Source organism: Podarcis raffonei, chromosome 9 (assembly GCF_027172205.1).
Source record: "Podarcis raffonei isolate rPodRaf1 chromosome 9, rPodRaf1.pri, whole genome shotgun sequence".
Classification (NCBI taxonomy): Eukaryota; Metazoa; Chordata; class Lepidosauria; order Squamata; family Lacertidae; genus Podarcis; species Podarcis raffonei.
In genome coordinates, this window is record NC_070610.1 from 57,706,923 (window position 1) to 57,721,427 (window position 14,505).

A 14,505-nucleotide genomic window follows, 5' to 3' on the forward strand; every position below is an offset into this window, starting at 1 on the left:
CTGTATTTTAACCCGTATTTTAATTAACAGTTTTTTCTTTTTCTTTTATGTTTTATTGTAATTTTATTGGTGTTAGCCGCCCTGAGCCTGGTTCAGGCCAGGGAGGGCGAGGTATAAATAAAATTTTATTATTATTATTATAACACTCATGCTCATGTAACAGCACACTGAACATCCCAATTTTGCAGAAATAATTCAACTAGGAAGGCAATAGAAATTCAGAGATTACTGTTAACTGGTAATTATTAATACACTAGCAAATGCTCATCATGATGATGGCTGGACTGCTCAGATGGAGGGTTTGAATACTGCAAATACCACAGCAGAGGGTGCAAACACTCTTGTGAAAATCCTGAAAGTGAGACACCAAGAGTTTTTTGCCTTACTGCAGCACTGGTCCCAAGTACAGTGTTTTCCTTTTAATTATAGGAATTCATGGCAGCCATTCGGTTAACCCTTCAGGTGCCCTCAGGGACACAACTGGAGTTGAGCCTGTTCACTGTCCATGATGATCCCAGCCATCGAGCCAGCCCGTTCCTGCATTCTCTTCCTTAGTCAAAGAAGAGCCCGAAATAATTTTAGGAAAGGAAGATGAAATATTGACAAGTGACTATTTATACAGGTAGGCAAAGAACAAGTAGGTAGACAAGGGACTACAATAAAATGTTGTTGTGTGGAATCCTCTCGTTGAAAGTTTCAGCAGCAAATGATCCATGGCCTTTTCTAGTATACTCCATTGCATTCTCCTTCCTCCTTAGTTTTCCATCCAGTAGTCAGTGTTTTGTGGCTATCGAGCATGCTCAGTCTCCATTGAGCTGGTTTGTTATTGTTTACAACCCTTGGGGCCCTGCTCCCTAAAAACACTTTTGTACTTCTGTAAATCTTGGAGTGCCCATCTTGGATGGTGCTGTTTGGGCTACATTAGGACCCACCCTTGGAAAATGAATTCACTAGAGCTTGCCACTGTGTGTTTATGATGCTTAGAAACTACCCAAGGCATAATGGCAGAAAGAAAAAGGGAGATAGCAGAAGTGTAAAAGGAACAACAACCGCCTTATACAACGTAGTAGCCATTCCAAACAATAAGGCAATTGAACAAAGTATTTTTCGTGACAAACCTCTTCTTATGAGCTTTGGGTGAAAGCAAACCGAAAATTGCAATCCCGTTGAACAACTAGAAGGAAGTAAAGTGCCAAGGCAGATTATTGGGGCATTTCTTATCAGCTATAAATGATGATCACTCTGTAACCGATTAACCTGAGTAAAGAGTCCGTGTCAGTCTCTCTGTGGTACAATAGCAAGATCTGCTTCAAAGTACAAGCTGCCCATCAAAGACAAAGGCTCTTAAAGAGAGAAAGTGGCCAGAGAAAGACCTTTAGGACATAGTAAGGTAAGCAAAAACTGGAGCACTGCCTGAAGCTCAGAATGTTGTTTGATGCAGTTAGATGAAGGTAGAAATTCTTCGTGCTATATATAAACAAACGCTAATATACAAGACTCAGCAACCATGGATTGCGGCAGCAATCTCCGCTCACAGAGTACTTCTAGTCTGCAGACCAAATGTGGCTTCCAGGCCCCTCTACCGAATCCCTAGGAGTTTCCCTAGGTCATGTTCCTTACTGGATCTGCTACACACCCTCACTGAGTTATTTTGCCTGACTGGAATGTGTATTTGAACCATGATAAGAACTTTTACCTTCTGGGATGGATAGATGTGCGTGTATGGGAAAGGGATTCAGGAACTGCAGGCTTTTAAATAATAACAACAATAATTTTCATGTTATTAACAAACAAAATAAGCTATAAGGAGCAACCCCGTGCAAAATGGTTGTTGCCTATATAAAACTACGGCTGTTTTCATTCCTAACAGACGGAGCAGTTTCTGAAAGAGACATTTCTTCTAAAGTAAAAGGTAAAGGTAAAGGTAAAGGGACCCCTGACCATTTAGTGTATTTTTGGTTTCTATGGAAGCCGCCCAGAGTGGCTGGGGAAACCCAGCCAGATGGGTGGGGTACAAATAATAATTATTATTATTATTATTATTATTATTATTATTATTATTATTATTATTAGGTCCAGTCATGGCTGACTCTGGGGTTGTGGCGCTCATCTCGCTTTACTGGCCAAGGGAGCCGGAGTACAGTTTCTGGGTCATGTGGCCAGCATGACTAAGCCGCTTCTGGCGAACCAGAGCAGCGCACGGAGACGCCGTTTACCTTCCCGCCGGAGCAGTACCTATTTATCTACTTGCACTTTTTGGCGTGCTTTCAAACTGCTAGGTTGGCAGGAGCAGGGACCAAACAATGGGAGCTCACCCCGTCGCGGGGATTTGAACTGCTGACCTTCTGATCAGCAAGTCCTAGGCTCTGTGGTTTAACCCACAGTGCCACCCGTGTCCCTCTTCTACAGGTACTTACATATGAATGTTAGAAGAACCTGCTGAATCAAGACCAACATCCTTTTCTCACAGTAGTCAAACAGATGCTTCTGAAAAATCATCAAAGCAAAATTTAGTGCAACAGCACTCTGCCCACTTGTGAGTCCCAGCAACTGATGTACCTCAAACCTTCCTTTACCTGGCCACCCAAACTGTGCCCAGCCTATACTTACAGTAGTTATTGCAGGAGAGCATTGTTACTTTTGGAAGAGCCAAGACCTGATGGAAGAGCATTTGCCTCACATGCCCATTCAGGGATAGGAATTTGCAAGAAAGAATCCAGTCCTACAGCGTTCCATCCCTGGGATCTCCAAGAAGGGCTGGAAATGTCCCCTGTCTGAAACCAGTCAGTGTGGACAGTACTAGACGTATCAATCAAAATAGGCAGCTTCCTATTTTGCCAAGCATTATTAATTCTCTTTTCTGTTTCCAGGGATTTGTAGGAGGAAAGCACAATGTCCGAAGACAGCAAGATGACGCTCAACCTCCTCTTGCTTGGAAAGACACAGCGTGGCAAAAGTGCTACAGGAAACACCCTTCTAGGCAGCAGAGACTTTGCCAGTTTTCTTTCCCCGTCCTCCGTGACCACATCTTGCAGTCTAGGCCGCAGCTGTCCCATTTTGGGCTTTGCGCGTCGCCGAGGCAGTGAGCTCACTGTGCAGGTCCAAGTGCTGGACACTCCCGGCTACCCTCACAGCAGCCTGAGCAGAGAGCAAGTGAAGACCGAGGTGAGAAGTGCTTTAGTCCGGCACTTTGGAGAGAAAGGCCTTCACTTGGCCTTGTTGGTCCTGAGGGCCGATCTTCCACTGTGTGAGGAGGAAGAGGACCCTACAATCCAGCTAGCCCAGGTAAACTGTGTATCAGTAAGCATATCCAGTAGAATGGCATATCAAGATTTAACTGAAAGAGCAACGTCACATTTCCATGCAATTCTCTGCGTTCAGGAAACATGAGCTTCAAAGTATTACCCAAATGTGCATAGTTACAGGTAGGTAGCCGTGTTGGTCTGCCGTAGTCGAAACAAACAAACAAACAAAAATTCCTTCCAGTGGCACCTCAGAGACCAACTAAGTTTGTCATTGGTATGAACTTTCGTGTGCATGCACACTTCTTCAGATACACTTCTTCATGCATGCACACGAAAGCTCATACCAATAACAAACTTAGTTGGTCTCTGAGGTGCTACTGGAAGGAATTTTTGTTTGTTTGTTTGTTCCAGATGTGCATGTTAAGATGCTTGGAAAGAACTTTAAACCAACAAGGTGGGTTGGCTTCTGCCTGGTGTGCAATGATGCTTTGCTGATTCACCAGATGACAGATGGCTCAGTGACAAGTGCCCACGTTGCAGGCTCCAGGTGCCCTTCCTGGCATCTTCAGTTAAAAGGAACAGGTAGAAGATACTGGGAAAACCTCTTCCCAAGAACCTAGTGAGCTGCTGCCAGTCAGAGACAACAACAACAACAATTTATTATTTATACCCCACCCATCTGGCTGGGCTTCCCAAGCCACTCTGGGAGGTACAAACATTATTCTTACAGCTTTTCATGTGTTTTGTGTTGCCTGAAAAGCCATTGATGGGACAATCCTATACTGGGACAATCATGCATTCAGGTGTGAATATATGCATTCAATCCTAAATTAGCTTCCTATTTGCTTCCCCCACCTTAACAACAGGCCAACAGGCTTAACATCACTTGGATGTTAAGGTGGGGGAAGCAAACAGGAAGCTAATTTTAGTAAGAAGGCAGAGAGCATTAATGCCTACTGTTCCTCTTCCATCATCATAATTATGGTCCATAGTTGAAGTAATATTTGGCTAATTATTCATTTTCCTAAAAGTCCAGATGCTATGATTTCATTGTTCATAAAATAAATGGGGCAAGAAAGCTGATGTCGTCCTAGGGAAATAAGTGTATCCCTAAGAACATTGTTTATACATCACAGTGAGTGTTCCTCAATACCATTATAGCTATGACCGCTCAGTAACCACAGAATGGAGTTCCTGAGTTGTATAGAATATGGAATCCGACCACAAACTGTTCCCATTATGTCAGGATTTGATGATTAGTTAGCCCAACCCCATTGCATTGCTTTTTATTGTGTTTTATGTTGTTGGTCTTTGTAAAATTATTGTTTTTCTACGCGTCGGAAGCTTCCCTAATTTCGTAGGAGGATGGCACAGAAATTCATATACAGAATAAGCCATCCCTTTCCTCAGTGCAGGACCAAGAAGGGATGCAACTACAGCAGCCCTGCAAAGATAGCCATTCAGCCTCTGCATAAATACCTCCAGGGGCTGAAAGCCAGCATTCAGTCACCGCACAGTTAATTTAAAATTGCACCCAAAACATCAGGGCTAAAAATCATATTCCTTGGAAACGGCTATTTAAATGCACTGCTTGCTGTTGTCCTTCTCCCTTCCTCCTGTTTCTCTAAGGGCTCTTCCAGACATCCCTTGCATTGTGCATTCCTGATTATTTGTGCTCCTAATGCCATCATTGGGACAACCCAACTTTAATACAGTTTCCCACTTGCAAATGTTTTGGGGTGGCCACACTGCTTCACTTCCAGTCAATGCATATCCTATAAAACCCTGCAACTTCTTAAAGATCACAAATGTTCTGGGTTTTGTCCCAATGTTGTTCCACTCTAGCAGCAGATAGCAATAACATGGACACATTGGGTCAGCATTGCAGAACAAAGTACAGTGGTACCTCGGGTTAAGTACTTAATTCGTTCCGGAGGTCTGTTCTTAACCTGAAACTGTTCTTAACCTGAAGCACCACTTTAGCTAATGGGGCCTCCTGCTGCTGCCGCGTGATTTCTGTTCTCATCCTGAAGCAAAGTTCTTAACCTGAGGTATTATTTCTGGGTTAGCGGAGTCTGTAACCTGAAGTGTATGTAACCTGAAGCGTATGTAACCCGAGGTACCACTGTAAAGCTGAATAAATCCACCACCGATGCACTATTATGGTGACAATGCTGCAGAATACATCCACAAGAATCTCGAGGAACCCCACGACAGGATCTTCCCCTCCTATGGCCATGGGTTGCCCAAACAAGTTAAAGGGTGTTCAAAGAAATGACAGGAGACTGTCTGCAGAATGAGGCAGTTGTAAAAGTTGTTCAGGATGCATTTAAATCATGTTTACTGGGCTTGCAAATCTGTTCAGAACTGGGTATGGGGCCCCAGCAAGTCACCCACAGAAAAAGAAATTTGTGGTACCCAGCCTGTCTCTGATTCTGGGTACTACACATGTTGACCTTGGGACAGTGCCACTTAGGAACAGGACCGCCTCTCCTGGTATGTCCCACGGAGGACCTTACGGTCTTCAGATAAAAACATCTTGGCCACAGGGAGGTTAGGCTGGCCTTGACCAGAGCCAGGGCTTTTTTGGCCGTGGCCCCAATCTGGTGGAACGCTCTGTCGCAAGTGACTAGGGCCCTGCGGGACTTGACATCTTTCCGCAGGGCCTGGAAGATGGAGCTGTTCCGCTAGGCCTTTGGCCAAGGCACAGTCTGACCCCCTCTCTCCTTCTGTAATCCTCATAGAACTCTAGCCCAATTGTTACCATTAATTTGATTCTGAATTGATTTTAGAATGTATGTTAATTAATTGACTGTGTGATTTTATGTACACTCTGCTATTTTTACTTGTTGTTAGCCGCTCTGAGCCTGGCTTTGGCCGGGGAGGGCGGGATATAGGTAAATAATATTATTATTATTATTATTATTATTATTATTATTATTATTATTATAGCATCAAGGAGTTTCATTAATTCAAGCTCTGAAAGTTTTAAAACCTTTGGGCATCATCTTCCTTTTTACAGTGACTGCTTGGTTCTCAACTGTATTATTTTCAGCCACCAATCTTGCTTTGCAATCCGTAATTAAAATGATGTGTTTTGATCCCAGAACATAACACATGGGCTGTGCCAAGAATCCAGGTTTAACTTTGTACATCTAGCCTCACAAGTAGAACAAATTATCATTGTTTTTGCCTTTATGGGTTTGGTGAGCTCCATGGGCTGACAATTCTAACACTGTACATGGTCCTCGAGCTGGGATCATTCTGGCAATTGTTACTCAGTGTATATTGCAACCTCCAATTCAGCCACAAGATGGCAAATTGACTGCCACTTCTCAGCAGGTCCTGTTGTAAAAGGACAACATGGATGCCATTGAAACAAGTGATCCCCCCAAAGTCTATGCATCATATTTATTCATTTATTCCAAGGAGCTCAAGCCTACCCTTCTCAACATTTAAGCCATTCAGGCAACTGGCAACCCACTATAAATTCATCTTTTATATAGACCGAATGAATTGAAGTCAACTTCCAAAGGAAGATTGCTCATAAGGACTTCCCCACTATAGGAAAGAAAAGCCTCATTGCAGAGCCAAGCCAATGCATTGCTCTTTGATGAAATAATGTATGAAATAAATGTATTAAGGAACTTTCTCTCTCTCTTTCTCTCTTTTAGGAACTCTTGGGTCCTAACTGGAAAAGTTATACTGTCATCTGTCTTACTCATTCTGACCAGATTGAAAAGGCCAGAATCACTACAGAACAGTATTTGCATTCTGCCACAGACACACTTCATAAACTCCTGCAGTCAGTGGAGCAAAAGTACATTTTTGTAGGCAATCACGAACAGCCTCTGAAACAGGAACACCTAGAAGTTTTAAGGAAAATTATGGAGTTTCTGAAGCAAAACAGTTACCAGACCCTTGTATTTAAACAAATGATATAAACTTAAGCAGCTGATTTACTTTCAGCTTGCTTTTGTGTCTTGTCTTTTAACTTTAAAGCTCATTAGGTATCTTATGAACTGCCCTGAGACCTGATGGTATAAGGCAGTATACAGATTTAATAAATAATAATAAATATTACTTTTTGTATCTTTATTTTTAGATCTTATTTTGATTTATGTGGAAATTGTTTCAGTTTGTGTGCTTTTTGATAAGTTTTATTAGGTTTGTAATTATGTAAATCTATGTAAACCAGCTTGAGCATGGGTTTTAACTATGGAAAGGAAGCATACAAATAAAATGATGCTGCTGCTTATATAACTACTCAGAAACTCCCATGCTGCTCCTTACCTGCTCCTGTTATATCAGTCAAAACAAGCCAGAGTAGCTCTTGACGTATTGTTTTGTTTCATCCCCCCAAAACCATGAGTAATATGCCCAGAAGGGACGCGGGTGGCGCTGTGGGTTAAACCACAGAGCCTAGGACTTGCCGATCAGAAGGTTGGCGATTTGAATCCCCATGACGGGGTGAGCTCCTGTTGCTCGGTCCCAGCTCCTGCCAACCTAGCAGTTCGAAAGCACGTCAAAGTGCAAGTAGATAAATAGGTACCGCTCTGGTGGGAAGGTAAACAGCGTTTCCGTGCTCTGCTCTGGTTCGCCAGAAGCGGCTTAGTCATGCTGGCCACATGACCCAGAAGCTGTACGCCGGCTCCCTCGGCCAATAAAGCAAGATGAGCGCCGCAACCCCAGAGTCGGCCACGACTGGACCTAACGGTCAGGTGTCCCTTTACCTTCCAATATGCCCAGAACCATAGGTTGGAATTCAACACTATACCTACTCAGAGTAGACCCGCTGAAATTATTGAACAGGGCTAATTTGTCGCTTAATTTCAGTGGGTCTACTCTGAGTAATAGTTGAATTCCATTCATAGCTACTGCTCACAATTTGGCCCAAATCTGGATGAAATGGCATGAATAGCCAATTTGTTTGTGGTGGTGACAGGAACAGGAGAGGACCACCATGGGAACTTTTGAGCAGCGTGCACCAGCACGCTCATCGATCAGATTAAATGACTGTTTTAAATGATGTTTTAATGTGATGTCTAAACAGACCAATGTCTTGATTTACAGATTAAGGATAGTTTACAACGAAGAAGCTAGCGCATCAAACTAGAGGCCTCTTTTCAACTGTGTATCAGCTTCTCCCAACTTAGTTGGCTCCAGCTCCTCCTCAAGTAAAGCCAGGGAGAAGAGGCCTGCCAGACAATCTGGTCACCGTTTGCTAACCCGTCAGCATTCACATAAATTGTGTTATAAAGTAATTAGTAATGGTGCACAACCTCAGTGAAATGCCACTGAATCCAAAGAAATGGTTGAACTCAGTAACACTGCTGAGAAAGAAGGTAAGATGTAGGGAAAGGTAGCTATGCCTAAGCAAGCATACTGTTAAATACTTAAATCCTGTTCATCCAAAGGAACTTTGGGACACTTAATCTCTCTAGATTTTGTCCAGTAACTTTAATACTAGACTACTTAAGCCTATGGAAAAAAACAGGGCTTGTTTCCACACCATATGTCCAGGATCAAATCAGTCTCCTGCACTCAACCCAAGAATTTTGTTAACCTCTCATTTTCACCTCTCTCATTGGCTGAACACTTCCTATGAATGCTGTACTTCCCTGACTCACAAAACGATTAACAAGGGGTAAATCATTAGCTTGGTTTGCACACATTAAAGTCAGAGTTTAAAACAAACAATGGTCTGCTCCTGATTCTGCTGGCACCCAGAGTCTGGCTTCTATGCAAACCCAAACTTGTGATGTGTTGCAGGAAGGGAGCAAACCATTGTTTAGTTCAAGCTATCAGGTATATGGACCAGGCTTTAAGTTACAGGGCCTTCTCCCTTTCCCTCCCATCACAGACACCCCCAACCTTCTCCCAGCCCATTTGTAATTAGATTAACCAGCCCTGCTCTTTTAGTTAAATAGCTATGCAAAATTCCATAATTTCCACATCTGTGCTCCATTCCGTCTCTTGTTCATAAATGCATTTATACCATTTTGGAAGAAACAGAACTGTTATCTTCAATACCCCGTGAAAGAATGCCAGATATAATTTTACAGCACAATGGTATGTTGTATACAAGTCAGTTTTATTATTGTTTTGTTTTAGCTTTAAATTGCTTACTGAACCATGCCCTGGGATTGCTTGTGATGAAAGGCTAGAAATGTTTTTAAAAATAAAAAAAAATATGCAATGTGTGACATAAAATTTCATTACAGCATTTTTATATTATTTTTTAAAATACCAGCTTTTAGATTTCCTGGTATCAGGTCATATCTAATGGAGTCATATCTAGTCTTCATCTTAGCCTACTTCTCAAATTCAATTTAGGCAGGAACTTGTAGGTAAAATTTGTATGCCAAATTTAGCTCAACTGGTGATTTCAGTTATTAAGTGATCAGTAACTACAGCTGTAGTTTTTCCAATATGATTTAATATAAAGTAATTATAGTATGGCACAGTCATTCACTATCCTTAGCAGGCAAAGTCAACTTGCACATCCATCCAAACACACACACACCATTTATCTACTAACTGTTGTTGTTTGGTCGTTTCTGACTCTTCCTCCACCAAATAATCATTATCCCATTTCCTCTGACTTAATCTATTCCCCACTTCACAAAAATTGAACCTCCTTTTGCCTTTTTAAAAGCCATTTGCCCTGAAAGCAAGAGTTACGCTCCACCTAATGAATGCCTATATTCAGATTCCAGAAAGCAGGAAGCGATGAAAGAGAAATATGAAGTTGTTAGCCATGGAAACTCATTATTTGGTAACAGGTGTACAAAAATGAATGAGCATAGTTTCGGGTGAGGCAATTATTTGTTTTTAATTGTGTTTGCATTCCTTTCCATTAAAAATGACCTAAGGCGCTTGCAGAACCGATAAATGTTTATTTGATTCCACTGTTGGCCATGGTAGCAGCTCTGCAGACTCCTTTCCCCCTCACTTCAAATGGCACTCCTTTGTATGTAGCAACACATTGGCCATCAGTATGAAGGTCAGGCTGGATCTGCTCCCATATTTTCTTCTTAGGGTTAAGTTCTCGTTCAGGGTCACCTATAAAACAGACAGACATGAAAGCAGGGTAAATCATTTTAAAGACTGTTTTCTTTCAAAATGTACTGGAAATGGCATGAGCTGCTAGAAATCAATGAATTAAATACATTTCGGGGGGGGGGGTTCTTTTTCTGAACCATATAGAAGAGTTTACCCGCCAAGTAAAGGGTTTAACTGTAACAGATCTGGCGGGCTAAAAGGAAGAACTCTTGGCTGCCACAGTCATAAGAACCTTTATTTTAAACTGAAGGTTAAGGCAAGTGTGCCATGAAATTGCAAACTCCCCTCCCTCATCCATCTTCCCTCCCACATGCCAACTCCTTTCACCCTGCACCACGGCTAGCCTGCATCATTACTATTAGCCACACTTAACACTCACCATGGTTTGCTTCTAACCCGAATATGAAACCAGTTATAAAGTCATGACTTCAAATTCTGGTTAGAAGCAGACTCTGGTTATTAATAGCAATGCTTAACATTTGTTCCAATAGCTATCCACAAGTAGATTAGATATGAAGCAGCTCTCTGAGAGGAACTGGAATGCAAAGACAAACAAAATATTTTAACTCCACTAATTATTATTATTTTTAACCACGCAAACATGTTCAAAACAAGGAAGCAGACAAGGATTACCAATTCTGTGGAAAGCTGGAGCTAGGGAAAGTAAGTCTAATGCTCTTTTCCTACTGCTTTTTGAAACTGCTGTGAATGGTTAAGGGAGTCACAATAGTGGAATAATACGAAGCCCAAGAGTAAGATCATCAAAACTATTTAAGTGAGCTAGGTGTTCTGCTTCCCATCACAAACTTGAGAGGCCATTCCGAGCAGCAGTAATGCTTTACTCCTTATTCCCCTAGTGCAAGATTCATACAGCAATTAGTGTCCACATTAATACTTTCGCTAGGTACACGTGCTTGCTGAAAGAATTCTTGGTTTCAGAAAGCTCATGGAGCTGCTGTATTGCAAAATCAGGTATACAATACTAGGACCAACGTCAAAGGACACCAACCTATTCTTAAATAAAAATAATAACTAAAAACTTCAATGGAATTCACAAGTAGACTAAAGAAAGCAAACCAAAATACATCATAAAACCAGCTGCACGCGAAGGAAAAATAGAGATAGAGAAAGAACAGATAGGGTGTGCAACTTTGGGGAAGACTGCCCATAGGATCTGATGGCATAAAAGAGGTGACTTTTGACAACTCACTTTTTCCTGCAGCCCTCAGTACCGTTTCCACACAGACGAATTTAGGGGGCCTTCCAGGACAGTGTGGAAGATTATATGCTGGGGGCTGCAGGGGACGTGGGAAATCATAAAAAGTCACACCCACCCATGCCCAAACACCACTGTCATTGCTCCTCTAGATCAAAACCCTTCTGTTCATAGAAGGTGAAGCCTGGGACTAACCCTGTAGGGTTCTGAATGATGTATGCATACCAACAATGGAAAGAAAATGTGCAAAATGTATTATTTATTCCTTCTTGTAAGAACAAGCGGGTTTCAGTTCATAATTTAATGCTGATAAAACAAGGATTCAAATTGTCCAGCCAGAATGGCCTGGGATATCTTATCCTCTTTTGTACAATTCCTTCTAGTAAGTGCAACAAACTGTAACAATGGTGAGCCTCAATAACAATAATTTTCATTTACAGAAAGGTAGCCGTGTTGGTCTGCCATAGTCAAAACAAAAAATTTTTTTCCTTCCAGTAGCACCTTAAAGACCAACTAAGTTAGTTCTTGGTATGAGCTTTCGTGTGCATGCATACAGTGTATCTGAAGAAGTGTGCATGCACACGAAAGCTCATACCAAGAACTAACTTAGTTGGTCTTTAAGGTGCTACTGGAAGGAAAAATATTTTTTTGTTTTGAATAATTTTCATTATCAGCCTTTCTACCAACTAGGAGCCTTATTGAACATCCTAGTATGGGCTGAATGGACTTTGTATTTTGGCTGCCCATTCCTTTTGATGAAGCCTTTCAAAACTCAAGCCCACAAGGCAGAAAGCACCCAAGACTATTTAAAAGGCAGCAAAAGCAACTTGCAGAATTTACTGGTGACCAGTTCTCAGATAGGAACTTGAACATTGTTCATAGTAATAGATTTTCATCTGGGGCACTGGCACATCCTCACCACCCCTCACCACACTGGCCCCTCTGAGCAGAAAAAAATAAAACAACAACAGTGTAAATCCTGCCCAAAAGATGCCTTGACCTAGTAGTCAACTTACTTTACATCCTCCCTTTCACCTGTAAATTAGAAAAGCTACTTTAGACATGTGTAAGGGCTTGGAGCAAGCCAAGGGGGATTTCTGCCTTTTCCTTCTTTGCTTCTCACAAACCTTTAAAGCCCCCCCCCCCATTTTCAAATATGGATTTTGCCTTGTATCATGAGAGGGCTGCTACTCAATAAACACATGCCCAAAGCTCCCTGGGGAGCACAGAGCTAGTTGCTTACTTATCTGGATCCCTGTCCATGACATTTCTTAAATTACCGTATTTTTCTGTGTATAAGACTAGGTTTTTCCCCTAAAAAATAATGTCAAAAATTAGGGGGCATCTTATACACGGATAGTATCTCCCCCCATTTTCTTAAATCTGAGTCCCCCAAAATAGGGGGTGTCTTATACATGGGGGTGTTTTATAGATGGAAAAATACGGTAATCCCCCCTCCAATCTGCTTTTATTTCATAATCTCATACTGAAGATTGACTTACAATTAAGGGGATTGGAAATGGGCTCAAACCAGAGGCAACTATCAATTTATGATATTTCTGGGTGCTTGGAAATATCCAAATGCCTTATCGTTTAGCGACAGCTGTATCTACTCCTTTGTGGCAATAAGGGGTGTGGTAGGGACAGAAACTCTTTGCTTCCATTCAAACTCTGTGTTAACTATTGAAAGGGAACCGAAAAACAACCACCACTAACTGATTTCATCCTGAGCATACTAGATGCTTACAGGTGCAACTGCCCCATAAGCCACCTTTGATTAATTTTGGCCACAAATGTATTAATAGTACATCAGGTTTATATGTCGGAGAAGCTGAGCGCAGAAATGGCCACAGCATTTCCTCGTGGAGCTTGCTGGAGTTTGGTGCAAGCCAATTATACTACCAGATGGCTGGGGATCAGCTTTCCACCTTAGCAACAGCCATAGAGTTAATTATGATTAACCCGCTACAACTCTGTTAAACAGATCGGCTTGTGACGAAGAGAAGCTTCAGTGCATCGGCCATAGGCAGCGAGTAATTTATAGAGAAACAGTTCACCTTTTAGAGTAACAATAAAGCACCCAGAACAGGGTGGCTAACCTGTGGTCCTCCAGATGCTGCTGGTTCTGACACCCGTTAGCCCCAGCTAGCATGCCCAATGGTCAGTGATTATGGGGGTTGTCAAACAACGGGAGGACCACAGGTTAGCCGGCCCTGCCCTAGAGGATAGTTAAGATGATCTGCCCCATAGTAAACAAACAAACAAATAAACAAATCATTGCCTGCCCTCCCTCCCAACTTTTGGAGAGAGCTAGATACTTTGGGGGGGGGGGGATTCTATGCAAAGCAAAAATTATATCACCCCAAAGGTAAAGTCAATCCTTTTCAAATGCAAACATTATAAAAGCAAATTTAGTTTTCAAGAATAAATTAAAATCTGGCTTTTATTACACAAACACCTTCTGGATCTTATTAAAACTTGCTTTGGAATACCCAGGCAAGCTCCCCTGGGATCTGTGGTGGGCTTGTATTAGATTAGCACAGGCACCACTTTTAAACATTACCAGAGCACTGTGTTGTGCGTTCCACAGTAAACCTCCCCTCTGCATCCCCTTCTTGCAAGAGAAACAACCACTGTGAAGGACAGCTAAAAATAAGATGGGAGAAAACTCAGGATTCCTACTCTTTGGGGAGAGCAGTTAGCTTTCTTTAAATTTGCAGAAAAGCTAACTGACAGGCATTATACTGCTCTGCTGCGCTGGCTCGTCCAAGCACTGAAAACATACCAGAAGTTGGAACAGAACAGGCATGGGATGCTTGAGTGAAAGGCCCAAAGGTAAGTAAAGAGATATTTTCCTCCAGTAAGTGAGGAACCTGAGACCCAGAAAAGCCTCTCTTCAGAATTGTTACAGTACACTAAGGTAGTGTACACATTAATGCTTATTCTGGGTCCAGTGGGCTCCCACTGCTAGTGTTTGGA

The 14,505-nt window shown here is 42.0% G+C and overlaps 2 protein-coding genes across 8 annotated transcripts in view; one reads left to right on the forward strand and one right to left on the reverse strand.

Annotated features, from left to right (window-relative positions):
• The first annotated feature begins 1,276 nt into the window (after positions 1–1,276).
• On the forward strand, positions 1,277–7,425 carry GIMD1 (GIMAP family P-loop NTPase domain containing 1). The gene is made up of 3 exons (XM_053403896.1): positions 1,277–1,390; positions 2,871–3,285; positions 6,920–7,425. Exons 2-3 carry the CDS (start codon positions 2,893–2,895, stop codon positions 7,187–7,189), a joined length of 663 nt encoding a protein of 220 aa, XP_053259871.1. The 5' UTR covers positions 1,277–1,390; positions 2,871–2,892; the 3' UTR covers positions 7,190–7,425.
• A 2,629-nt stretch (positions 7,426–10,054) lies between these two features.
• The window catches only part of AIMP1 (aminoacyl tRNA synthetase complex interacting multifunctional protein 1), a 36,001-nt gene continuing 31,550 nt past the window's right edge, over positions 10,055–14,505 (reverse strand). For all 7 annotated transcript variants that reach the window (XM_053403894.1, XM_053403890.1, XM_053403895.1 and 4 more), the window contains one exon: positions 10,055–10,310. In XM_053403894.1, the coding sequence (XP_053259869.1) occupies positions 10,144–10,310 (167 nt within the window). In that variant the 3' untranslated portion in view covers positions 10,055–10,143. The remainder of the gene's footprint in view (positions 10,311–14,505) is intronic.